Genomic DNA, 26,423 nt, shown 5'->3' with positions numbered 1-26,423 from the left:
TTGTCAATGATGCTGCTAGATGCTGTTTGGAGGCAAGCAGTTTCTTGGACCTGGTGCAACGTGTTTATGCGTTTTTTCTCAGGCTCAACATGTTGTTAGAGAATTCACATGGCGAGTCAGAATATACCAACTGTGAAACCACTTAGTCAGACAAGATGGGAGAGTCGCATTGATGTTTTGAAGACTCTTCGCTATGAATTTGGAAACATTTATGATGCCCTAATTGAAATTTGTGATGATACTACCTTTACTGGATCATCTGGCAATACGGCACATTCAGATGCAGATTCTCTTGCAAATGGCCTTTCCAAGTTCAAATTTGTGACTTCACTTATTTTGTTGTATAATATCGTTTTCGAGATTAACCTCAGTGGTAAGCAGCTTCAGGAAAAGAACCTGAACATACACTCTGCTATCAAAAACTGCAGAAAACTAAAAATATTCTGGAGGAATTAAGAAATGATGAAGGGTTCAAAAGAACACTGGTAAATTCTCTCAAGCTGGCTGAAGAAATAGACTTTCTGACAGAATTTGAACCAGAGCCAGTTCGCATTTGGCAAAAGAAACAGCAGTTTTTGTCCGAAGGATGAGACACACCGATTCAGAACCCAAAACAAAGGTTCAAAGTGAATTTCTACTTCACAGTCCTTGATACTGTTATTCACTCGGTTGACGAAATATTTCAACAGATGCAGCAGCTAGAGTCAGTATTTGGCTTTCTGTATGATATCCACAGCTTGCAAAAGAAAACAGCAAAACAGATAAGAGAATTTTGTATAAAACTGGAGTCAGCATTGACTCATGAAAATTCAAAAGACATTGATGCTACAGATTTGTGTAGTGAGCTTCAGGATTTTTCAAGAGGACTTAGGAAACATTCTACTCCTGAAGAAGTACTGAACTTTGTTTATGAAAATAAACTCTGACAGTTTTCCAAACATCTTTATAGCTCTACGCATTCTTTTAATTTTGCCAGTTTCCGTAGCTAGTGGGGAATGTAGCTTCTCAAAGTTAAAATTGATAAAAAAAATCTGCATTAAATATGGTGCAAGAGAGACTTGCTGGACTTTCAACAATGTCTATAGAGCATGAAATAGCTGGAAAATTGTTTCTAAGGGTATGTCTATGGGTAGTGATCGCTCTATCGGGGGTCGATTTATCGCATCTAGTCTAGTCGCGATAAATCAATCCCCGATCGCTCTGCCGTCGACTCCGGTGCTCCACCGCCACGAGAGGTGGAAGCGGAGTCGACGGGGGAGCGACAGCAGTTGCCATGAAGATGCCGCGGTAAGTCAATCGAGGTATTCACGAAGCTGAAGTTGCGTACCTTACATCGAGTCCCCACTCCCCCTCCAGTTTAGACCAAGGCTAAAAGAACTAGTGTCTGAATTTTCAAAACTTAAAGCAAGAAAAGTCATGTTTTAAGAGCACAGAGTGTTTCTTATTCAGAGTGTTTTGTAAATACAGGTTAAAGTTCATTGAAGAGTTTTCTTACTTCTTTCTATATTGGATGTGGTGGTAATGGCAGTTAAAGCAGGATTGCATAATGGATGATTTTGGAGTTGTAATAATAAAAATTATAATTAACATTTTTAATACATTTTTATTTGAAATCAGAATGAAATATCTAGCTGTCATGTACAAATCTATTCTGAAAATTTCATGTCTCTGTTTTATCTGATCTCAGAAACATTAGTTGGACAGAAGGACAAACCGAATAATTAAGCTTTTGTTTAAAAGAAAACGCTTAAAAAATGTTAAAAGGAAAAAAGGGGCAAAATGTTTCCCAGTTTACCAAAAACCTCAGCCTAGATCTGCCGTGGGCGTTTGGGGGTGGGGGCGCCGATTGCATGGTTCGCCCAGGGCACCAGTTGCTGGCAGCTAGTCTAGGGCCGCCCCTACATCCTCATGTACAACAGGGGTAACAGACAATGCTGTCTGTCTAAGTTACATTTCCCTGGCAGAGCCTAGTTACAAGGGAAATATCCACGGGCAACCCCCTCCCTTCCCGCATACACACTGCTCCCAGCTTCCACTGGATTTTTTTAAAAAGAGACAAACTCATGATCTTTGGGGCTCTGATTCCTGAGTGTTCAGGGCTGCCCTTGGTCTTGGTCTGATTTCCAGGCAGGTTTTAGACCTCAGCCACACCGGAGTCAGACCGGAGTCACTGCTGACTCTGGCAGGGGGTGAGTGCAGATGGGCCAATGGGATCAGCCTCCACCTGCCTGTCCCTGGAGGCTGCCAGGGGAGTCCAGGGCAGCTCATTCTTCAGGTGTTGCCACCATAGGGCTCTGGCTATTGCTAAGGGAGAGGGGTTTACACTGCAATGGGGGACAATCCCTCAAAATGGCCCCTTTGATTATGCTCTTTTTCTAGCATTTGGCTTAGAGATGCTGTTACTGGGAGGGTCTAAAGAGCCTGGGGGTAATCAGGGTGTGACATGGACTGAAGCCCCTTCTGTAACCTCCCCCATCGCCCCTCTCGCCCAGACAGACTGAGGAATCACATCCACGTTTTGCTCCAGATCGTCCCATCTTCCAGGAGACAGGGAAGGGAAATGGCTGTGATGGAGCCAGCTCAGGTAGGGGATTTTCAGGGAGTTGCTGGGCAGGGGGAGGGAGAGGCAGGGAGAAGACAGGGTGTGAGAAACCTGCTGATTTTCTGAGTAGGACCATTGGTGATGGGGAGGGAGGGACATTCGCCCATTGTGAAAACAGGACACAACCCCCCTGCACAGGGCTGGAGCCTGAACCCACTAGCCAGAGGCTGCTGGGAAATAAAAAGGCAAGCTCTTAGGATTCCTGTCCCCTTCCCTGCTCAGAGCTCTGCTTCCCGTCTCAGCCTGTGACTGGCAGGCGTGTGGGAAATTAGAAGACCCTGCCCTGCTCCGTATGCTGGGGGGACAGGGAGCTCTCACCTACTCCCCACCCCCTGAAGCCTCCTGGCTGCTCTGAGCAGGGTAGGGGTGGGATTCTTCTACTCTGGCCCTCCCAGAGCTTCACTTTTTTTTTCCTTTCCTGTGAATAGCAGGATAGTGGCTGGGGCAGCAGGTGTTGATTGGGGGACTCTTGTTGTTTCAGATGTTGGTGACCTTCGAGGAGGTGGCTGTGTATTTCACCCAGGGGCAGGGGGCTCTGCTGGACCCCACTCAGAGAGCCCTTTACAAGGATGTCATGCAGGAGAACTACAAGACTGTGACCTCGCTGGGTAAGGGATTCCCGTCCCCTTGGTTATTAGAAGCCATTGAGTTTGTATGTATGAATCTCGTCAGGTTCTTCCCTCGTCAGTTAGATCAAAGGGGAATGTTTTGCATAACGAACAGTTGCCCTGTGCGAGAGACTTGCATCTCCATGCCCTCTCCAGTGAGACATGCTGTCAGAACTTAATGGACATGCTAGCTCATCCCCACCCCTCCATCTTTCAAAGGGGCAGAATTCATTCATTGTCCTTTCTGTATTGATCCCATTCACACACACAATCCTTGTTTACCTCCCTTCTTGGGAATAGCTCCAGCTATTGGGAAGGCTTAGAAGTAGGCAGGAGTTTAACACCAGAGCTGCATGTGTGTCAGCAAGACCCCTAGACTGCGCAGATCCTGGGAACACCTAGTGAGAGTGTAAAAATTCCCCTCACCTCCGCAGACATCTGCCTCTTCCAAGGGGGCTCAGCGACCATGTTTCTGTCCTCTTGGGTTCCATGTTCCCCAGCAGAGCACAGGGACAGGTTCCGCTCACAGAATGTCCTTCATGACAGACGCGCTCTCAATCCTCCATGCACCCTGATCTGGTCTGATTTTCCTTCCCCCCCGCATAGGATTCTCCCTTCCCAAACCTGAGCTCATCTCCCGCCTGGAACGAGGGGAAGAGCCGTGGGTCCTGGATCTCCAGGCCTGCGAGGAAAGAGAGAGCCTGAGAGGGGCCCGCACAGGTGAGGACTGACACTGAAATCATCTGGGGAATGAAGAAAAAGTTGAGAATCGTAAAAATGTGGTGTGAGTAAGCACCCTCAGTTCTTCCTCATCTCGCCCAGGGCAGCACTGTAGTCAGCAGATATTGCTTTCCACCTGTCCTGTTAGCTGCAGGAGTTTCTTTCCTGTCTCTCCTTCCCTGTGAGTGTTTGTGTGAGATGTGGAGGCAAAATCCAATTGCTCAGTATTCGCAACTGTAGTGTGTCGCGTTTTCCCTCGGTGCTATTCTTCTTTCTCCCCAGGACAATGACTGCTGTCTGAATTGTCTCTTTCCTGGCAGGTGATGAGCGAGTGAGTGAAAACAAGGAGGAGAATGATCATGAGGAAGTTCCCGGGGAAGTGGAACCACAGGGGACCTCTGTGCAAAGAGCTGAAGGGAATTTTTCCCAATACTGGCAACAGGGAGAAGCCTGGGGAAATTGGCACAGGTCAGAGAGGCTGCAGGGAAACCACCCAAGGAAGAAAGTGGATGAATTTATTAAATGTGGGGGAGGACACAAGGATCCCATAACCCAGCAGACAATTTCCAAGGAAGACAAACGCTATGCATGCCTCAGTTATGGGGAAGGATTCATTCTGAGATCACATCAGACAATCCATATTGGAGAGAAACCACTTCAATGCTTGGACTGTGGGGAAAGCTTCAATAATCGCTCAGCCCTGAATAACCATGGGAGAAGCCACAGAAGAGAGAAACCCTCTCAATGCCTCGAGTGCGGGAAATGTTTCATTTGGAAGTCAGAACTAATTAGACATCAGCTAAGCCACACAGGAGAGAGACCCCATAAGTGCTTAGACTGTGGGAAAAGTTTCAACTGGAAATCAGTCCTTGTTAATCATCAGGCAATCCACACAGGAGAGAGACCCCATAAGTGCTTGGATTGTGGGAAAAGTTTCAGTCGGAGGTCAGTCCTTGTTAATCATCAGAGAATCCACACAGGGGAGAGACTCCACAAGTGCGTGGACTGTGGGATAAGTTTCACATGGAGGTCAGATCTTATTAATCATGAGAGAATCCACACAGGAGAGAGACCCCACAAGTGTTTAGACTGTGGAAAAAGTTTCACACGGAGGTCAATCCTTGTTAAACATCAGGCAACCCACACAGGAGAGAAACCCCATAAGTGTTTAGACTGTGGGAAAAGTTTCACACGCATGTCAGACCTTGTTAGACATCAGTCAATCCACATAGGAGAGAGATCCCACAAGTGCTTGGACCATGGGGAAATTTCACACAGAGATCACACCTCATTAAACATGAGAGAATCCACACAGGATCTAAACTTCTCTGACACAGGGACAGAAGGTGTTAAGGAAATTGCATGTAATTGACCTAGAGTCAACCTTTAGAGACATGTTAGAAACGTGTGTCCTCATTAGATAAACTAGAGCTTCAAAGGGTAAACGTGTATTGTTAAAGACATGGAAGAAGATGGTAACTGTAACAGTTGTTGTTTAGCAATATCTTGTTAGAGGTTAACAGTGGAAATAAACGGTTCCTGTCTAGGGCTGTATTCTGTGAATTCAGAGATCAAAAGGGAATATTAACATTTAGATAAAACTTGGTTGTAATAATGTCACTGTTTGTCTCCTGAAAATTTGTCATAAACTGTCTATGAACTGCTTTATGGAGAATCACCTGATGTTAATCCATGTAATTAATTACCAGTGATCTTTAGAAAATAGAAGGTTACTTCAAAAGCCTATTGTTCAGCCAAGGACTGTGTGCTGTCGTGCCGCTGCAAAGATGATCCTTTCTTCTCTGATCTGCCTAACCTGTATCCGGGGGGGGGGAGTGTGAATCGGAAGACGGAGATCTCCAGACCCATCTGGACCGCCCTGACATTGAAATTGGACATTGGACTAGAACTTGATGAAATGATTCTGTAAAGGACTCTTTGCAATTCTAAAGCATCAGCTGTACAATGAAACTGAGCTAAGGACTCTATGCATGTCTCTGTGTATAATGATCTTTTCACCAGCACACTGATTTCGTGAGCTGTAGCTCACGAAATCTTATGCGCAAATAAATTGGTTAGTCTCTAAGGTGCCACAAATCCTCCTTTTCTTTCTTCTTTTAATAAATCTTAGTTGAGTCAATAAGAATTGGCGGTAAGTGTGTATTAGGGTAAGAACTGAAGTATTCCTTAACTTGGTGGATAATGTATAGGATCCTTTGGGATTGGTGGAACTTTTTAATGTGATGAATAAGATTTTCAGCAGTCCCCATCATGTTGCAGTGGGCTGTCTGGGAGGGAGCCCGAGGCGGGGTTGCTTTAAGGGAGCTGTGCTTTGGCCTCTGTGTAGCAGTACGGTATTGTAGAAGCTGCTTTGTTGCTGGCTTCGTGAATCTAAGTTCTGGAATAGCCACCAGTTTTGAGGATTGTCGGCCCCATTCTTTGCAGTTTGCCCTAACTGAGCGATCTCATTGTGGCCACCCGGGATCCAGGTCACAACTTCATAAATGCCTTGCCTGTGGGGAAAGTTTCATTCAGCCATCGTGGCTCCCAACCCCTGTGGATGGGGGGGGGGGGGAATGCCCTGCATTTCCCCAGCCCACGGTGTCGGGGGGCGGGGGGAAATCCCCTGCTGCTCCGCAGCCACTTCGGGTGGTGGGGAAACACCCCTGCAGCTCACAAGCCACCACTGGGTACATGCCACCTGGCCTGGCTGCTCCCTCTTTACTCACCTGAGAGGCAATCAGAGCTTGGACAGGAGACAGGTGTTTAGGACAGTCACCGTCTCCATGCTCTGGAATGGCTCTGAATGAAGCCAGGCAGGACTCTGGTGCAGTGTGCCTCCCTCAGGGCACATTCTCACCAGGGCAAGAGATCAGAGGAGTCTTTATAGTTCACTCCCATGGGACAAGAGTGTGGCCACTTGGTCTATGTTCCTGATAAAGGGGATCACCAAGTAGCCAGGCCAATGCTCTTTGTGCGCACAGCAGGATCTACCATGACACTATCCAGCCTTCGCCCTCCTGCTCATGAAGGATGTCCTGTCCTTTGCAGGAGAGAGAAGAGGAGCACATGGGTTACACCTGGACTATAGAATACTTTAAAAATGTTCAAGAAGTGATCAAAGATCTGATGATTTATAGTGCTGGGGGGGAAGGTCTCCTGCACTGGTCTGTGGCTGTTCTGACTGCCAATGTCAAAATTAAGGCTACCTTACTTCTGAATGAGATCATCCACACAGGGGTTTAAAGCTCTGGAATTCATGTGGATTAACTTAACACCTTTAAGATCAGACCACAAAGACAAGCCCTGTAGAAGTAAAGGAAAGGGAATAAGAGAAATTGGTTAGGGGGGCTGGGGGAGGCCACTAGTTGCATATTAAAAAATATCTAGGTGCCTTGAACCTTGAAATTTCTGGCCAATAGTGAATATTTGGGAACCAAGTTCTATACACAAATGGGACATGAGAAAAAACACTAGGTGCTGGACAGAGAGAGAAAATAACAATTGGCGAAAGCAAAGGAAATTGAAGGAGTTTTCAGACCAGCCCATGAAATTAGTCAGCACGGAACTCAAATTACAACATTGCAACAGAAACAGGAACTGGTACAGTGTCACCCTGAGATGTGATCAGAACTATTAATATTTCCCATGATTATTTGCCATTAAAAATAGGAATTCCAGGGCACAGTGACATCCCTCCCCCAACGCTAATGACGTTTAGGATTTAGAGCTTGGAATAATAAAAACGAGTATTTTCATAAGGAACGAGTCAAGGAGTGAAACTGCCCAGACTGGATTCCAAGGGGAGTCAAGCTCAGAGGGACAGGGACGGGGGCTAGGACACATGGATGAAGCGCTGGGCGACTTTACGCAGACACAGAAACTGAGACCCGGATTCTTTTAAACACTCAAAGCAGGTGTGACCGTGAGATCTCTGTGTGTGTGTGTGGGGGGGGGGGGGCTCCTGTAAATATTTCACTCGATCAAGTCCCCTCTAGCATTTCAGTTACATCTTACACAGGGGGGAGAGCAGCCCTGTCCAGGCACCGTGATGCACTGGGCCTAAGGACATGGCCCTGGGAAAAGGGAGCTGAGATCCTGGGAAAGGGGGGAGGAGAAACCCCAGTCCCTATTTTTGCAACTCCTGCAGCTGGCTCAACCCATCTGGGGGCAAACTTTATTCCCTCTGCCACCCCTCATTCCTGAGTTTCCACCTCCGCCCAGCCTGGCAGGGCCTGTGCCCCTGCTCTCACCCCCCTCTGCTCCCCACGTGTCTCTGTCCCGGGCGCCCCGCACACACCGGGGGCTGGCGGCAGCTTTCCCGGGCCCGGGGCAGGGAATCGCAGCCGGCTCCGCGGGGAGCAGCCCGGGGCCAAACCCGCCCCCTGCAGCCCGGGGGTGACGGGGGGGGGCGGGTCTCTCTTACCTTCCCCCCGAGCGGGGCCCCCCGGGGCAGGGGCCGGGCCGGGAAGGGGCCCTGGCCGGGCTGGGGGCTCTGCCCTGGGAGAGGCTCCCGGGGAGCAGCGGGCAGGGCCCGGCTGGAGGTTCCCCTCTCCCGGCTGCAGCCCGGGCTCCGGGCTCCCAGCACCAGCCGCCGGGGCGCGGGGATCTCGCCGGGAGCCAGAGTCCCCGCAGCGGCTGCGAGTCACTTCTGGGCCGGGCCTGAGCCCCGCGATCGCTCCCCCCAGAGCCGCCCCCCAGCCGCTCCTGGGTCCTAGCGATCAAGTCACCGAAGGATCAGCATCCCTGTGCCCGGCTCCTGTTACACTCACAGGCTCCGAGGTCACAAGGGCCCGTCTTGAGCATCTACCTCCGGAAATGCAACCAGCCACCTCCTCGTTAGTATAGTGGTGAGTATCCCCGCCTGTCACGCGGGAGACCGGGGTTCGATTCCCCGACGGGGAGTGTAGTTCATTTTTGACGGAACAAGGAGCAATGGTCTCAAGTTGCAAGGGGGACATTTGATATTTGGAAAATACTAGTTTACTCGGAGGATGGTGAAGCACTGAAATGCGTTGCCTAGGGAGGTGGTGGAATCTCCAGCCTTAGAGGTTTTTAAGGTCCGGCTTGACAAAGCCCTGGCTGGGACGATTTAGTTGGGGTTGGTCCTGCTTTGAGCAGGAGATCAGACTAGATGACCTCCTGAGGCCTCTTCCAACCTTAATCTTCTATAAGGTGACCAGATGTCTTGATAAAATCGGGACTGTCCTGATATTTAGTTGTTCGTCCTGCATCCTGTCCGATGTACGGTCGGGACACCATTTATCCCGATATTTTGCTTCGGTGGCACTCTGGCTTTTTTTTTTTTTTGCTTGGGGCGGCGAAAAACTTAGAGCAGGGGTGGCGGGGGGGGGGGGGGCGGTGAGCCTGTGGCTGCCCCCGCATGTGTCCTGATATTTTGTTCTTGTCATCTGGTCACCCTAATCTTCTATGATTCCATCACCAAATTTTTCGTTGCCTCAGGCCTGGTCTACACTACAAGTGTATGTCAGATTTAGCAGCGTTAAATCTGAATTAACCCTGCACCCGTCCACACAACAAAGCCATTTTTTCGACATAAAGGGCTCTTAAAACCGATTTCTGTACTCCTCCCCAACGAGGGGATTAGCACTGAAATCGACACTGCTGTTTCGAATTAGGGTTAGTGTGGATGCAATACGAAGGTATTGGCCTCTGGGAGCTATCCCACAGTGCACCATTGTGACCACTCTGGACAGCACTCTGAACTCGGATGCACTGGCCAGGTGTACAGGAAAAGCCCCGGGAACTTTTGAAACTCATTTCCTGTTTGGCCAGGCGAGCTCATCAGCACAGGTGACCATGCAGTCCCAGAATCAAAAAAGAGCTCCAGCATGGACCGAACAGGAGGTACGGGATCTGATCGCTGTGTGGGGAGAGGAATCCGTGCTATCAGAACTACGTTCCAAAAGACGAAATGCCAAAACATTTCAAAAAATCTCCGAGGCCATGAGGGACAGAGGCTACATCAGGGACGCAACACAGTGCCGCGTGAAACTTAAGGAGCTCAGACAAGCGTACCAGAAAACCAAAGAATCAAACGGACGCTCTGGGACAGAGCCCCAGACATGCCGCTTCTACGCTGAGCTGCATGCAATTCTAGGGGGGGCCGCCACCACTACCCCACCCCTGTCCGTGGACTCCGAGGATGGGATACTCTCCACCATGGCTGAGGATTTTGCAGATGGGGAAGATGAGGAGAAGGAGGACGAGCTTGGGGAGAGCACACAGCACACTGTTCTCCCCGACAGCCAGGATCTTTTTATCACCCTGACTGAAATACCCTCCCAACCCAACGAAGCCGGAGAAGGGACCTCTGGTGAGTGTACCTTTTTAAATATAATACATGTTATAAAAGCAAGCATTTTTTAATGATTAAGTAGCCCTGAGGACTTGGGATGCATTCGTGGCCAGTACTGCTACTGGAAAAGTCTGTTAACATGTCTGGGGATGGAGCAGAAATCCTCCAGGGACATCTCCATGAAGGTCTCCTGGGGGTACTCTAAAAGCCTTTGCAGAAGGTTTCTGGGGAGGGCAGCCTTATTCCATCCTCCATGGTAGGACACTTTACCATGCCATGCTAGTAGCAAGTAATCTGGTATCATTGCATGACAAAGCCTGGCAGCATATGGTCCCGGTGTTTGCTGGCATTCAAGCAACATCCATTCTTTATCTCTCTGTGTTATCCTCAGGAGAGTGATATCGTTCATGGTAACCTGGTTGAAATAGGGGAATTTGATTAAGGGGACATTCAGAGTGGCCATTCCGACTGAGCTGTTTGCCTCTGGCTGAAAAGAAATCCTCCCTGCAGTTAACCACGTGGTGGGAGGGGGGGCCATTGGCACTGAGCTGTTCGCATTTGGCTAGCAGGGATCTTCCCTGATACCAGCCAGGCGGTGGGGGTAGGGGAAAAGCGATCATCCCAGAGAATTGGATGGGGAGAGGGGGTTAGTTTAGTTTCTGCTGCTGCACGTTGACAGGAAAACTGCAGCAGTAAATGGCCAACTCAATGGGCTTTGCTTGGTATGGGAAAGGAGGGGGCTGCTGTTATGAAGGTTGCAGAAGCTGAAAGACTATGGCTTACCATGGCTGCCTGCAAGCCAAATTCTGTTGCCCGGCCCTGCATGTGTGATCTCTAACACCAAAGCCACAGGCACTCAATATAAGAAGCAAAATGCGACCTCGTACCAAAATCACATGTGCTATGTAATGTGAATAGTGTTGTTCACCGTGAAAGAGTATACCCATTGTTCTGTAAAATGTATCTTTTTAAATACTTCACTCCCTTTTTTCCTCCAGCAGCTGCAAACGTTTCAAGCCTCCCTCCTCCGTCCCAGAGGCTATCTCAGATAAGGCGGCGAAAAAACCGCACACACGATGACATGTTCTCTGAGCTCATGCAGTCATCCGGCACTGACAGAGCTGTGTGGAGGGACACAATAGAAGAGTACAGGACCGTGGCCGATGAACGTGAGGATAGGTGACGGCAGGAAGATCAGAGGAGGCATGAGGAAATGCTGGGGATACTGCGGGATCAAACGGACATGCTCCGATGTCTGGTGGAGGTTCATGAACGGCAGCAGGATCACAGACTGCTGCTGCAGACCCTGCTTAACCTCCTCCCTCCTCCCCAAGTTCCATAGCCTCCTCACCCAGATGCCCAAGAACGCGTCGGGGGAGGCGCCAGGCACCCAACCATTCCACCCCAGTGGACAGCCCAAGCAACAGAAGGCTGGCATTCAACAAGTATTAAAGTGGCCTTTTCCTTCCCTCCTACCCTCCTCCCACACCCCACCAGGCTACCTTGCGAGTTATCTCCCTATTTTTATAATCAATTAATAAAGAATACATGTTTTTTAAATGATAGTGACTTTATTTCCTTTGCAAGCAAGCTATGATCGAAGGCGGGAGGGTGGGTGGCTTACAGGGAATTAGAGTCAACCAAGGGGCGGGTTTTCATCAAGGAGAAACAAACAGAAGTGTCACACAGTACCCTGGCCAGTCATGAAACTGGATTTCAAAGCTTCTCTGATGCGCACCACTTCCTGCTGTGCTCTTCTAACTGCCCTGGTATCTAGCTGCGTGTATTCAGCGGCCAGGTGATATGCATCAACCTCCCACCCCGCCATAAACATCTCCCCCTTACTCTCACAGATATTGTGGAGCACACAATAAGCAGCAATAACAATGGGAATATTGGTTTCACTGAGGTCTGAGCAAGTCAGTAAACTGCGCCAGCGACCCTTTAAAAGTCCAAATGCACACTCTACCACCTTTCTGCACTTGCTCAGCCTATAGTTGAACAGCTCCTGACTACTGTCCAGGATGCCTGTGTATGGCTTCATGAGCCATGGCATTAAGGGGTAGGCTGGGTCCCCAAGGATAACTATAGGGATTTCAGCATCCCCAATGGTTATTTTCTGGTCTGGAAGTAAATCCCTTCCTGCAGCCATTTAAACAGACCAGAGTTCCTGAAGCGTTATGAACCTTTCCCGGCCATCCTACATTGATGTTGGTGAAACGTCCCTTGTGATCCACCAGTGCTTGCAGCACCATTGAAAAGTACCTCTTGCGGTTTACGTACTGGCTGCCCTGGTGGTCCGGTCCCAAGATAGGGATATGCGTTCCGTCTATAGCCCCTCCACAGTTAGGGAATCCCATTGCAGCAAAGCCATCTAGTATGACCTGCACCCTTCCCAGAGTCACTACCTTTGATAGCAGCAGCTCAGTGATTGCATTGGCAACTTGCATCACAGCAACCCCCACCGTAGATTTGCTCACTCCAAATTGATTACCGACTGACCGGTAGCTGTCTGGCGTTGCAAGCGTCCACAGAATTATTGCCACTTGCTTCTCAACTGTGAGGGCTGCTCTCATCTTGGTATTCTTGCGCTTCAGGGCAGGGGAAAGCAAGTCACAAAGTTCCATGAAAGTGCCCTTATGCATGCGAAAGTTTCGGAGCCACTGGGAATCATCCAGACCTGCAACACTATGTGGTCCCACCAGACTGTGCTTGTTTCCCGGGCCCAGAATCGGCGTTCCATGGCATGAGCCTGCCCCATTAACACCATGATCTCAAAATTGCGGGGAATGCGGTTTTAGAGAAAAGTGCGTTCATGTCCTCATCACCGTGCTGCCATCGCCTGCTCACCTGGTTTTTCAGGTGCTGGTTCTGCATACACGGCACGATAATGCACAAGGTGTTTACAATGGTCATAACTGCTGTGGTGAGTGGAAGGGGCTCCATGTTTGCTGTGCTATGGCGTCTGCTCCTGCTCGGGCAATCCAGGAAAAAATGATTGTTTGCCTTTGCTCTGGCGGAAGAAGGGGCGACTGACAACATGGCTTCCCAGGGTTGGCTTCCAGGGAATTAAAATCAACAAAGGGGGTGGCTTTGCGAGAAACAGAATGGCCCCCTCAAGGACAGAACTCAAAACCTCGAGGATAGAACTCAAAACTGGGTTTAGCAGACCGTTGATTTCACGCAGGGAGGGAGGAGAAAATGAACACAAAACAAATCTGGTCTATTTCTTGTTTTGAGCCACTTCATCTATCTTTGTACAGCTTGCTGGCAGCCGACTGTGCCGTACGACCGCTAGCCGTCGTCATCTCCTGGGTGCAGATTAAAAGACAGTGCACTGCCTCGCCTCCCTCACCCCCTCTGCCTCTTCTCCCTTCCCCCCCTGCATTCAGCCACCTCCTCGAAGGTCACCAGCATCTGAAACAGGAGTCCCCCACTGACTACGTGCTTCCCCTGCCAGAATCCACTGGTCACAGCGGGGAAAACCAAAACATTGAAGCTCTGGGATGGCTGGAGAAGCAGAAACCCACCCCCAGCCTGCTCAGAGCAGCCAGGAGGCTTCAGGGGGTGGGAGAAGGTGAGAGCTCCTTGTGCCCCCAGCACATGGAGCAAGGCAGGGTCTTCTCATTTCCCACATGCCTGCCAGCCACAGGCTGACACGGGAAGCAGAGCTCTGAGCCGGGGACGGGGACAGGAATCCCAACAGCTTCCCTTCATATTTCACAGCAGCCTCTGCCCAGTGGGGTCAGGCTCCAGCACTGGGAGTCTGGTCCGTTTTCCCAGCCCTGCCCAGAGGGGTTGGGTCCTGTTTTAGAAATTGGGGAATGTTTATAACACCCTTCTCCCTGCCTCTCCCTCACGTCATCCAGCTGCTCCCTGAAAATCCCCTACCTGAGCTGGCTCCATCACAGCCATTTCCCTTCCCTGTCCCCTGGAAGACGGGATGATCTGGAGTGAAATCTAGATGTGTTTCTTCAGCCTGTCACGGTGAGAGGGGTGATGCGGGAGGTTACAGAAGGGGCTTGAGTCCAAGTCACACCCTGATTCCCCCCAGGCTCTCTCCCTGCAGATAGACGCTCTGGGCTCTGCCATGCTGGGAACAAACCCAGTTAGTTTATTACCACACAGGCCAGGCCCCTCCCAGCAGAACTAAACTCTCCAGGGACCCTTTTAAACCTCCCCGTAACAGCATCTCTGAGTGAAATGCTGGAAAAAGAGCAAAATCAAAGGAGTCACTTCAGGGTACTGCCCCACAGTGTACTGTGACCCCCTCTAGCTCTCCCTCTTCTCCCTAAGTAGTGCAGTCCTCAGCAGAGCGAGCAACTGGCTTTTCCTCTCTCAGCTCCTGCCCTTGTTCCCAGGAGAGTCAGTCTGCTCAGGTGGATGCAGGGAATAGATCTGGGCAGAGCTGGGAACCTCCTCCCCACTTGTTGCTCCTACTGCCCCTTACAGTCTCTCCACTGTCCCTTTTATCTTCTTCCCTCTCCCTGGGAGAATGGGTGACTGCCCCCATTGACATGGACCTTTGTCTCATTAAGCAGATCAGTCACTGACACTGGTAATGGGGGGTTGAACCTGGCTGTGTCACTGAGGGCAGCAGCTCTGGGACTCACAGACACACGGGGAACCCTCTTCCCTTGTAGGCCAAACTCACCAGCCGGTCCCTGAAAGTGGCCCTTTGTGCAGAGTCATTTCCCTGCCCGGCTCCAGCCCTTTCCCCAGGTCTCTCCATCCCCTGCAGGCTCAGGCTCAGGTACTCTAGGGGCTGGCTCCAGCACTGGTTGCAGCCCCTGGGCTGGTCTCAGAGGGGTATGAGGAAGCGGGAATGTTCTTAATGTTTTTTTCTGAATATTGTGTGTGCCTCCCTTTTCCCATGTGTTACTCAAGTATCGGGGGTGGGATACAGATGTGTGATGATTGTGGACATCCCTAGAGGGCAGGTGTGACATGCAGACTGGCTGCCTGGGCACAGAGAATGGCTGACACTCTGTATCCTGGCAAGTGATGGCTGGAGTCCGTCCTCTGCAAGGAGCCAGCCGAAGGTGTTGGAGAACAAAGAGAGAGGGGAGGCCAGGTGACCTGTTTTCCTAGGAAGGAGAGAAAGCACGGTGGAGGAGCAGCTGGGCATCACTCAGGATGAGGGGCTGGAAGCGCATCAGTCTTCTGATTTGGGACTCAGCGGGGAGAGCCCAGGGCTCTGGACTCTGGATTCCCTTCGAGCCAGACTTTGCTGAATGCTCCTGATTTCTGTGCTAACAAGCTCTGTTCTACGCTGTGTTCCCAACGACTAACAAACCCTTCTGTTTTCCAAGCCGGCTGAGAGTCATGGCTGACTGTGGAGGTGGGGTGCATGGCCCCTGTGAGGGGTGTGTCAGGCTTCCCCAGTGTCTCGCCCAGGTGGACTCCCTGCGAGGAGCTCGCGGTGTGAACAAGGGTTCTGAAAATGCCAGTGTTAGACCCAGGAAGCTTCTTGCCCTGGTGAGAGTGTGCTCCGAGGGGTGACACACTGCACCAGAATCCTGCCTGGCTTCATTCAGAGCTGACCCAGGGTACAGAGGCTGTGACTGTGTGACACAGGGCTGTCGTAAACACCTACCTCCCCTCCAAGCTCTGGTTGCCTCAGCTCTCAGATGAGTAAAGAAGGAGCAGCCGAGCCCAGTGGCTGGCCTGCAATGAAAACATCTGAATCAGCTTTGGAAACAAATACAGAGCATGTCTGGTAACTGCCCCTCCCTACTTCTGGATGCTTTGGAGCAAGATCAGCCCCGCGCTCTGCACCTGTGCTGAGACACAACATGACAATGTGTGAAGTGAGTTTAATATGTGTTTGTTACACCTGCCAGACTGTGCCTCACACCTTTGTGGGCATGGCCGTCAGAGTCGCCGACATGACCATCCCCTTGTACGACAGGGTAACAGACAATGCTGTCTGTCCAAGTTACATTTTTGTGGCAATGCCTAATTCGGAAGAGATACAGTTTAGCTACCCTGTGGTTAGCGAGCAGGGAGATGCTGAGCTCAGAGAGTCTTTACAGTTTAAAGCACCAAAACTGTGGATCAATCGGCACATTCTCCTGGGACAAGAGTGCCCCCACCCCTTGGTCTGTGTTGCTTATAAAGGGGATCCCTGCACAGCACGGCACAGCAGAGTCTGCCATGACACTATCCGGCCTTCATTCTCCTGCTCATGAAGGATGTCCTGTCCTTTGCAGGAGAGACAGAGCGGAGGAGTGAGATCACCTTAAAATTCAACCTCAAGCCCTTTCATGAAATTTTGTCAGGCCAAAGCTGTGAAATATCATCATGCCGTTTCTACACAAGGCAACACTCAGGGAAGGTGAGATGAGCACCCCGCTGCTTCGCGCCTTCTCTTTGGACTTGAAACATCGAATGTGGGTTGCACCTGGACTATCCAAGCTTTAAACATATTCAAGAAGAGATCAAAGGCCTGACAATTTACAGTGTTGGGGGGAAGGTCTCCTGCACTTGTCTGTGGTTGCCCTGACCGCCACTGTCGAAATTAAGGCCACCTTACTTCTCAATAAGAGTGTCCACAGAGGGGTTTGGAGCCCTGGGATTTATTTGCATTAACTTTGCACTGTTAGCATCAGACCATACAGACAAGCCGTGAGGAAGGAAAGGAAAGGGAACATGGGAGGTGGTGGGAGAGTGCTAACTTTTTAGGTTTTGGTGCTAACTCTTTAGTTTTAAATGTTTTCATTTCTTTTCCAGGACGCCCCCACAAACAGGCGCAGACATTCAGAGGCAGCGCTTGGCAAAGGAACAGGAGTAGTAGCCACCCAATCCGGATCAGAGTTTTCAGGCCATGAACAATAATGGGTCATTTACCATCGGAATCAGCGGTAGAGTCTGCGTCCATAAGAAAATGGGCGTATTTACCATGGGGCAATTAACCCGCATTAGCTAGTCCACTGCGAAAACATAAAGGAAAGGGTGAGGTCAGCACGGTGTCCCCCGAGCTGACCAATGAAAACGAGAAACAGAGCAATTCCTTTTAAAAATGATTTGACTTTGGCCATACAAATCGGTACACGTGCCAGAAGGAAGAACATCCCTGAAATGGATCAAAACAAAGAATGTAGCATCCATAAAAGGCTGAGAACTTAAATAGGCCATTAGAAATACAAACAATGTGGTAGAAAAATCCGCATCGATAATGCAATAAATGAAGTCAGAGAAAAGTCAAGTGGGCACTTCCGAGTGTGCAGGATGGGGGGTTACTTACGGAAATAAGGTTTTAAAATCAATTTTCAACTGCAAGTGGGGGAGGGGAATCACATGTTCCTGGAAGTGTAAAATGGCATCAAATGTTACAGGATTATACAACCATCCTAGATATAGGGATTTTGGAAGGGGTAGCAGTAAAACTATGAAGCTAGTACACCCCAAAGGCTCAGACACAAAAAGATAAGACAAAAACAAAATGTATTCATTTCTTTATTTAAATTCTAGACTGTTGGGTGCATAACTCACGGGGTTTGAATTCTTGGGGTTGTCAATCTGTCTTGGGGTTGCATATCTATGCTTAGTAAAAAAAATACCACTTTTGAGAAGCCCTGTATAGGAGACACTCTAAGGCCCTTAGGGACAGATTTTCAAAAGGATTTAGGCCACTAGTGGCATATTACAAAGTATCTAGGTGCCTTGAAACTTTTGGCCTTTAGTGAATATTTGGGAAACAAGTTCTGTAGACAAATGGGACATGGGATAAAGCACTAGGGTGCTGGACAGAGAGACAAAGTAATTGGCTAAAGCAAGACCCACTGGTGGATCAAAGGAAATTGAAGGAGGTTTGAGACAGCAGTGAACTCAAATTACAACATTTCAATAGAAACAGGAACTGTTACACTAGACACATGGGGAGATGTGGTAGCTGATAGGGAAAAAAAGCTTAACAGGGGTCTAGAGTGAAGGTGGGGCCTGGCCCAAGTGTCCTTCTCCTCATCTCCATGGAAGGGGGATCCCGCCTGGGAGGGGAATGGAGAAGGGGGAACTTCAGCCAGGCAGAGGGAGCATCCATAGGAGTTTCTCTCTCTCCCTTCCCCCACCTCTGGCCCATCAGCTCAGCAGCAAGGGCTGCAACAGGGAGGAGGGGCTGATGGGGGCTTCTCCTCCTCTGCCTGGGGTTTGCTTACACCAGGCAGAGCCAGAGGGTCACTGACCAGCTGATGCTCGGCTGCTGCTGGATCCTCACCCCAGCAAGAGCCAAAAGCCCCTGATGTGTGTGGGAATTAGGAAATGGGTTTGTTACTGTGGCTTAGTCAGGACCCTGAGAGAATTTCCCTGCTGTGTGGGGGAGTCTCTGATGTCCCACATGACGTTAGCTCCACTTGGAGCATTTTCCACACTGAGAACATCTCAGAGGTTTCTTCCCTGTGCAGATTTGCAAATGCCTGATACTCCGGGAGCACCAAATGAAGATTCCCCCACATTCAAGGTCTCTCTGTTGTGTCAGTCACTGATATGTGAAGTCAAATTGAATCTTTTCCAGCAGTCAGGCTATTTCTGGGGTCTCTCACCCTTGTGGATTTTCTGATGTTTGGTGAGCTCCGAGCTCTTACTGAAGCTTTTCCCACACTCAAGGCATTTATAAGGTCTCTCCCTCATGTGGATTCTCCCATGTCGAGTAAGGTGTGAGCGCCGACTGAAAGTTTTCCCACAGTCCAAGCATTTATGGGGTTTCTCTCCCGTGTGGGTTTTCTGATGTGTATTAAAGGTTGTTTTGTGGTGGAAACTTTTCCCACACTCAAGGCATTTATAGGGTCTTTCTCCTGTGTGTATTCTCCCATGTTTAGTAAGAGATGAACTTGCCATAAAACTTTTCCCGCACTCAAGACATTTATAGGGTCTTTCTCCAGTGTGGATTCTCCCATGTATAGTAAGGGATGAATTTAGCAGAAAACTTTTCCCACACTCAAGGCATTTATAGGGTCTTTCTCCAGTGTGGATTCTCCCATGCACAGTGAGGGATGAATTTTGTACAAAACTTTTCCCACACTCAAGGCATTTATATGGTCTCTCTCCTGTGTGGATTCTGCTATGTTCAAGAAGGTATGAGCTCTGACCAAAACTTTTCCCACAATCCAAACATTTATATGGTCTTTCTCTTGTGTGGATTTTCCTATGATTAATAAGTCTTGAGCGCTGACTGAAAGTTTTCCCACAGTCCAAGCATTTATGGGCTTTCTCTCCTGTGTGGGTTTTCTGATGTGTAGTAAGATTTGATCTCTGAATGAAACTTTTCCCACACTCAAGGCATTTATAGGGTTTTTCTCCAGTGTGGATTCTCCTATGTATAGTAAGGGATGTATTTTGTACAAAACTTTTTCCACACTCAAGGCATTTATAAGGTCTTTCTCCTGTGTGGATTCTCCCATGTTTAGTAAAGGATGAACTTGTCATAAAACTTTTCCCACACTTAAGACATTTAAAGGGTCTTTCTCCAGTGTGGATTCTCCCATGTATAGTAAGGGATGAACTTGCCATAAAACTTTTCCCACACTCAAGGCATTTATACGGTCTCTCTCCTGTGTGGATTCTGCTATGTTCAATAAGTCTTGAGCACTGACTGAAAGTTTTCCCACAGTCCAAGCATTTATGGGCTTTCTCTCCCTTGTGGGTTTTCTGATGTGTATTAAAGGTTGATTTGTGGTGGAAGCTTTTCCCACACTCAAGGCATTTATAGGGTCTTTCTCCCATGTGGATTTGCCCATGATTATTGAGGAATGAACTTTTTCTAAAACATTTTCCACACTCAAGACATCTATAGGGTCTCTCTCCTGTGTGCATTCTCTGGTGTATAATATGACAGGACTTCTTATTGAAGCTTTTCCTACAGTCTAAGCATTTATAGGACTTCTCTCCTGTCTGGGTTCTCCAATGTGTAAGAAGGGTTGCAGTGAAACGGAATCTTTTCCCACAGTCAAGGCATTTGTAGGGTTTCTCTTCATTGTGACTTGTCTGCTGGACTGTGGCTTCCTTGCATCCTCCACCACATTGAGTGGATTCATCCAGTTTCTTCCCGGGATAGTTTCCCAGCTGCATCTCTGATCCGTGTTGATCTCCACAGGCATTGCCCTGTTCCCAGCCCTGGGAAAAATTCCCTTCAGCTCTTCTAAAAAATGTCTCCTGCAGTTCCACTTTCTCAGGACTTTCCTGCTGCTGATTCTCCTCCTTGTTCTCACTCACTGTCCAATCACCTGCTGGGAGAGAGAGAACCCAAAAAGGAGTCACTGCCTGTGCCCGGGGAGAAAGGACAGAAAGGGGAATATCAAACAGGGAAAACACAACACAGTGACTGTTGGGGAGATGGAGACACTGGATTCTGCCTCCACATCCCACCCAAACACTCCCAGGGAAGTCAAGTCAGGGAGGAAATTCCCGACAGCTAACAGGATGGGTGGGAAGCTGTGACTGATCTTTGCCTTCATGATACGACACCTGCTGACTGCAGCCCTGACCTGGGTGAGAAGGGGCAGAACTGAGGGCTCTCGCTCATGGCACATTTTGGGAGTCCCAGCTTTTTCCTTCACTCACCTGATGGTTTCTCTGCCAGTTTTCCTGACGCCTCACCTGTGCGGGTGCCTCTCGGGTTCTCCCTTTCCTTGGAGTCCTGGAGATCTGGGACCCATGGCTCTTCCCCTCGTTCCAGCCGGGCGATCAGGTCAGGTTTGGGAATGGGGACTCCTGCGCAGGGGGTGAAATCAGGAAAGGTCAGGGTGAATGGAGCATTGATAGTTTGTCACAAGAAACATTCCTGGAGTTTAACCTGACCCTACATGGGATTGTGGTAACTCAGACCCCTTGGGAACAGCAGACATCTGGGGGCGGGTGTGTGTTGTTACATCCTCAGGATAGTTGTACTCTGCAGGACTTGCTGAGACACACACATCTCATGTGTTTAACTCCTGCCTATTTCCAAGCCTGCAGAACTTAGAGCCCTCCGCACAGCTGGAGCTAGTCCCAGGAAAGAAGGCGAATGGTGTGTGAAGGAGAAATAACACAGGCAGGACAATACCCTGCTTCTGGTTCCTTGAAAGCTGGAGAGATGGGGATGAGTTAACATGTCTATTATGTTTCTGACTCTCCTGTTCCCTTGAAGAGGGTATGGAGATCAAAGTGTCTCCCATAGAGGAGCTGTGGACAATGTGATCCTGGCCCCCTAAACCAACTGGCCAGGGAAGAACCTGACCAGATTCAGACACTCAGGCCCCACGGCTTCTAATAACCGAGGGGACGGGACTCCCTTACCCAGCGAGGTCACCGTCTCGTAGTTCTCCTGCATGATGTCCCTGTAGAGGGCTCTCTGAGCAGGGTCCAGCAGAGCCCCCTGCCCCTGGGTGAAATACACAGCCACCTCCTCGAAGGTCACCGGCATCTGAAACACCAAGAGTCCCCCACTCAGCACCTGCTGCCTCAGCCACAATCCCACTAGTCACAGGGGAGGAGGCCCAGAAAAGCTGAATTCTCCCTGCACCCTGCTCAAGAGGCTTCAGGGGGTGAGAGAAAGTGAGAGCTCCTTGTCGTCACCCCCAGCACACAGAGAAGGGGAGGGTCTTCCCATTTCCCACTCGCCTGCCAGCCACAGGCTGAGATGGGAAGCAGAGCTCTGAGCCGGGGACAGGAATCCCAACAGCTTCCCTTCGTATTTCACAGGAGCCTCTGCTCAGTGGGGTCAGGTACCAGCAGTGGGAGTCTGGTCTGTTTTCCGAGCCCCTCCCTGAAAATCCCCTACCTGAGCTAGCTCCATCACAGACATTTCCCTTTCCTGTCCCTTGGAAGATGGGACGATCTGGAGTGAAACGTGGACGTGATTCCTCAGCCTGTCGGGGCAATAGGGGCGATGGGGGAGGTTACAGAAGGGGCTTGAGTCCATGTCACATCCCGATTCCCCCCAGGCTCTCTCCCTGCAGACAGACGCTCTGGGCTCTGCTATGCTGGGAAAACCCTCAGTCACTTTATCACAACACAAACCCGGACCCTCACCCCAGCACTGAACCCCTGAGACACTTTTAACCCTCCTACCTCCCCCCCGACCCCGCCAGGGACAGAGTCTGTAAGACAAATGCTAGAAAAGAGCAGAATCAAAGGAACCACTTTGGGGGATCCCCCCTGACATTGACCCTGAGGGCAGCATGTCCCCCCAGCAGTGCAGGGACTTGGCCAGGGCAGGAACTGACTTCTCCTCCCTCAGCTCCTCCCCTTGTGCCCAGAAGAGTCAGTCTGCCCCTTTCTGTCTGGGGGATGCAGGGAAGGGATCCAGGCAGGGCTGGGAGCTGGGAACCTCCCTCCCCACTTCCTGCTCCTGTTGCCCCTTTCAATCTCCCCTCTGCCCTTTCTGTCTCCTTCCCTCCCCCCTCTGCCTGGGAGAACTGGGGACTGTGCCGTTCCCATGGGCGTTTGCTCTCCAGGGTGAGCCGGGCTGGGTCACTGAGGGCAGCAGCTCGGGGACCCCGCAGACCCATGAGGAGCCTCTCCCCCTCCGGTAAAACTCATCAGCAGGTCCCTGAAAGGGGCCCTTTGTGCAGAGTCACTGTCCTGCCGGGCCCCAGCCCTGTCCCCCCGGGACTCCCCATCCCCTGCAGGCTGCGGCTCAGGGGCTGGTGTGGGCAGAGCCCGGGGCTGCCACGGGGGCTGATTCCAGGCTCAGTGAAAGTCCCCACCCGGGCTGAGCCTGGGGGGCTGTGGGGTGGGGGTTAATGAAGATCTGTCCCTGGCCCAGCCCCACCGGGGGAGCAGCAGTTTCACACTCTGGGCTCTCTGGTAGGCAGCAGTGTCTGAGCCAGGGAGCTCAATTCAAGGGCTCTGACATCAGGAGCAGAGACAGGTACCAACCTCCTCCTCTCCCTCAGCCAGACCCGGAGCCCTCTGCTGGCAGCAGCTCATGCCTGAGCCTCCCTGGCCTGCCCCTGCAGCCCCCAGGGACAGGCAGGCGGAGGCGGATCCCACTGGCCCAGGCGCGCTCAGTCCCTGCCAGAGCCAGCAGTGACTCCGGTCTGACTCCGGTGTGGCTGAGATCGGAATCCTGCCCGGAAATCAGACCAGGGCCCTGGGCAGCCCCCAACACTCAGGAGACACAGACCCCACCAGCATGTGTGTGTCTGACAATAATACACGGGAAACAGGGCGTGTAGGGGGGGAGGGGGAGGCGGAATCTGGATATTTGCTTTGTAGCTTCTGACCCCGTCTGGCTGCTGGGTGGGGCAGCCCCTCCCCCTCACCTGTCCAATGGGGTGGGGGAGTTACCTTGTCTCTCTCCCCATTTCTTCTCCCCGACCCCTACCCTCTATCCCTCTGGTCCCCAGCCAGTCTGGCTGTCCCCAGCCTTCCCTTTCCACATCCCCCCATTTCCCCCGCAGTGACCCCCCCACTCAGAGTTTCCCTCTATTGCAGCCCTGTTCCACCCGCCCCATAAGTCTCCCCGATTCCCCTACATCGCCCCATCCCCCCTTCAGCCACCCCCTTCCTGGCCGCCGCATCCCCCTCCCGCCCCCGGCCTCACACATCCCTGTTCTCCCCTCAGTCCCCCTGTGGCCACTCCGCGCCCCTCTTCAGCCCCCTTCCGGCTGCCCCCGGGGTTGCTGTCCCAGCCCCAGCAGGGCCCGACCGGGCTCCCCCCGCCCCGCACACACCGGGGGCTGGCGGCACCTTTCCCGGGCCCGGGGCAGGGAATCGCAGCCAGCTCCGCGGGGAGCAGCCCGGGGCCAAACCCGCCCCCTGCAGCCCGGGGGTGCCGGGGGGGGGCGGGTCTCTCTTACCTTCCCCCCGAGCGGAGCCCCCCGGGGCAGGGGCCGGGCCGGGAAGGGGCCCTGGCCGGGCTGGGGGCTCTGCCCTGGGAGAGGCTCCCGGGGAGCAGCGGGCAGGGCCCGGCTGGAGGTTCCCCTCTCCCGGCTGCAGCCCGGGCTCCGGGCTCCCAGCACCAGCCGCCGGGGCTCGGGGATCTCGCCGGGAGCCAGAGTCCCCGCAGCGGCTGCGAGTCACTTCCTGGGCCGGGCTGAGCCCCGCGATCGCTCCCCCCAGAGCCACCCCCCAGCCGCTCCTGGGTCCTAGCGATCAACTCACCGAAGGATCAGCATCCCTGTGCCCGGCTCCTGTTACACTCACAGGCTCCAAGGTCACAAGGGACCATCATGAGCATCTTGCCCAGGGGTTCTCACCACCAAATTTGGTGGCCTCAGAGGGTGGCCAGCAACTCTCGCTGGTGCCCGCTCTCACACTTGCCCCTATAATCCCAATTAACTTTACTAGAAACCAATCAATATGCAGAGAGGTAAAAGGAGGGAACACTCCCCCTAGTGTGGGGAACTTTTCTGGCTTCTACCGAGCCCCAGAGGAACTGGCAAGCAAAAGGATCTGAGTCCTTTACCCAGAGGCCTGCATGACCTCGAGGACCCCTTTCCCCCCTGCCCGCTTCCACTCTGGACCCCCGTAACCCCAAGGCTGGGCCCAGGGCTCCTGAGGCGCTCGACCCCCAATCTTGTGATCACTCAGGACAGGTGTCCCCATTGTGGGGTGTTCTCTCCACTCTGGATGCTTCCTTGATCATTGCACAGAGTTAAGAACAAATACAATGTATTAAACAGCAAGTAATAAAATGAATAAGAAGAAAAGTGGGAAAGATTAAAGGAAAACATGTCACCCCGCTCTGTGGGGGGGAACCCCAAACAACCCTCTCTGGAATGCCAGGGCAGTTCACAGTCTGTCCCTCCCACCTCCCAGGCCTCCTGCCCAGGCCCGGGCTGTGCTGCCGGGATGCTCCGGGTCGGACACTTACTCCGGTGGTGGCTACACGCCCTCAGGCTCTAGGTCAGGGGCGGGCAAACTTTTTGGTCTGAGGGCCACATCAGGTTTCCAAAATTGTATGGAGGGCCGGTTAGGGGAGGCTGTGCCTCCTCAAACAGCCAGGCGTGACCCGGCCCAGCCCCCTATACAACCCCCCTTGTTTCCTGCCCCCTGATGGTCCCCCCGGGACCCTTGCCCCATCCAACCCCCCCCTCCTTCCTGACTGCCCACCTGGGACCCCTGCCCCCATTCAATGCCCCTGCTCACCGCCCTCTGACTGCCCTAACCCCTTTCCACACCCCTGCCCCCTGACCACCACCCCAAACTCCTCTACCCTCTATCCAACCCCCCCCCCACCGCTCCCTGCCCCCTTACCGCACTGCCTGGAGCACCAGGAGAGGTAGCCAGAGCACCAGGACAGGTAGCCGTGCTGCCCGGGCGGAGCCAGCCATGCCACCGCGCAGCACAGAGCACCCGGTCAGGCCGCGGCTCTGCAGCTGTGCAGTGAGCTGAGGCTGTGGAGGAGGGGTAACAGTGGGGGAGGGGCAGGGGCGAGCCTCCCGGGCCAGGAGCTCAGGGGCCAGGCAGGAGGGTCCCATGGGCCAGATGTGGCCCGCAGGCCGTAGTTTGCCCACTCCTCACTAGGTGGCAGGACCCTTCTTCCTAGCGTCAGCCTCTTCCTGTCAGGGTTATGATCCCCCACCCAGTCTGGCCTGCAAGGCCTCTTGGCTGAGGGCCTCTCCTTGCCTTGGGCCCTTTGCCCAGGGTCCCCTTCGCTCCCGGCTCCCGGCTGCTCCAGTTTCCCTCTGCCTCCAGCCAAGCCCAGCCCTCCTCTCTCCTTAGCCCCTCCTGGTCTGCTCTGGCCCAGCCAGCTCCAGCTGACACAGAGGAGGGACCCCCCGGCTCCTGACTCCCTCATTGGCCTGTCTGCCCTGTCAATCAGGCTGACCTAGAGCATTGACTCCTCCCTCTCGTCAGTCTCAGGATCTTCATTTCTCCTTGGCCCTTCCCTTTTCTTTTGGTATTAGGAGACGGCCAACTGATTAAGACGGCCAACTAATGGCCAGCCCATTAAGTTTCAGTAAGGGGCCAACAATCCCCTTACTCCTATAAACATGAAAATCAAAATTTATTTATTGCAGGCTAGTAAATCTGCTGCTGTGAAAAATGGTATTTCTATATTTATTAATATTTTTCACAACCTCTCAGCTAGTGACTTGGGTTGCCAACTTGATAATATCTGCACATCCACCAATGTGATATATGCCATCATCTGCCAGCAATGCCCCTCTGCCATGTACATTGGTCAAACTGGACAATCTCTATGTAAAAGAATAAATGGACACAAATCAGATGTCAAGAATTATAACAT

At 51.7% G+C, this 26,423-nt stretch overlaps 3 protein-coding genes and 1 non-coding gene across 10 annotated transcripts in view; 3 read left to right on the top strand and 1 right to left on the bottom strand.

The window, feature by feature from the left end:
* LOC140898032 (uncharacterized) overlaps nucleotides 1–26,423 on the top strand; it is a 131,070-nt gene that overhangs the window by 5,087 nt on the left and 99,560 nt on the right. For 4 of the 6 annotated variants that reach the window (XM_078848510.1, XM_078848509.1, XM_078848511.1 and 1 more), the window contains exon 3: nucleotides 2,380–2,584. In XM_078848510.1, the coding sequence (XP_078704636.1) occupies nucleotides 2,561–2,584 (24 nt within the window). In that variant the 5' untranslated portion in view covers nucleotides 2,380–2,560. The remainder of the gene's footprint in view (nucleotides 1–2,379; nucleotides 2,585–26,423) is intronic. The other 2 variants (XM_078848513.1, XM_078848512.1) reach the window with 2 other exon arrangements.
* Nucleotides 3,068–6,027, top strand: LOC140898059 (uncharacterized). The gene is made up of 3 exons (XM_078848544.1): nucleotides 3,068–3,210; nucleotides 3,817–3,930; nucleotides 4,251–6,027. Exons 1-3 carry the CDS (start codon nucleotides 3,084–3,086, stop codon nucleotides 5,300–5,302), a joined length of 1,293 nt encoding a protein of 430 aa, XP_078704670.1. The 5' UTR covers nucleotides 3,068–3,083; the 3' UTR covers nucleotides 5,303–6,027.
* On the top strand, nucleotides 8,764–8,835 carry TRNAD-GUC (transfer RNA aspartic acid (anticodon GUC)). The gene has a single exon. It is a non-coding gene; the product is annotated as a tRNA-Asp (tRNA).
* Nucleotides 17,692–24,250, bottom strand: LOC140898036 (uncharacterized). 2 transcript variants are annotated; one of them, XM_078848530.1, is made up of 5 exons: nucleotides 24,028–24,250; nucleotides 22,005–22,092; nucleotides 21,521–21,647; nucleotides 20,843–20,956; nucleotides 17,692–20,472 (listed from the first exon to the last, which is right to left on the bottom strand). In XM_078848530.1, the coding sequence occupies exons 2-5, from the start codon at nucleotides 22,026–22,028 to the stop codon at nucleotides 18,770–18,772; spliced, it is 1,968 nt and encodes a 655-aa protein (XP_078704656.1). In that variant the 5' UTR covers nucleotides 22,029–22,092; nucleotides 24,028–24,250; the 3' UTR covers nucleotides 17,692–18,769. The 2 variants fall into 2 exon arrangements, with proteins under 2 accessions (XP_078704656.1, XP_073167545.2); XM_073311444.2 differs by lacking the exon at nucleotides 24,028–24,250 and having other exon boundaries at nucleotides 22,005–22,236.

This window comes from Lepidochelys kempii, chromosome 14 (genome assembly GCF_965140285.1).
Source record: "Lepidochelys kempii isolate rLepKem1 chromosome 14, rLepKem1.hap1, whole genome shotgun sequence".
NCBI classification, from domain to species: Eukaryota; Metazoa; Chordata; order Testudines; family Cheloniidae; genus Lepidochelys; species Lepidochelys kempii.
Note: the sequence above shows the minus strand (reverse complement) of the source record. Positions and strands in the feature narration are given on the sequence as shown.

Excerpts from the sequence above, each read along its gene's own strand:
- LOC140898036 (XM_073311444.2), bottom strand. The coding sequence starts at position 22,145 with ATGGACTCAAGCCCCTTCTGTAACCTCCCCCATCGCCCCTATTGCCCC. Across the intron at positions 21,648-22,004 it reads CTGTGATGGAGCTAGCTCAG|ATGCCGGTGACCTTCGAGGA; the intron begins GTAGGGGATTTT and ends TTGGTGTTTCAG. Across the intron at positions 20,957-21,520 it reads CGAGACGGTGACCTCGCTGG|GAGTCCCCATTCCCAAACCT; the intron begins GTAAGGGAGTCC and ends CCCCCTGCGCAG.
- LOC140898059 (XM_078848544.1), top strand. The coding sequence starts at position 3,084 with ATGTTGGTGACCTTCGAGGAGGTGGCTGTGTATTTCACCCAGGGGCAG. Across the intron at positions 3,211-3,816 it reads CAAGACTGTGACCTCGCTGG|GATTCTCCCTTCCCAAACCT; the intron begins GTAAGGGATTCC and ends CCCCCCGCATAG. Across the intron at positions 3,931-4,250 it reads CCTGAGAGGGGCCCGCACAG|GTGATGAGCGAGTGAGTGAA; the intron begins GTGAGGACTGAC and ends CTTTCCTGGCAG.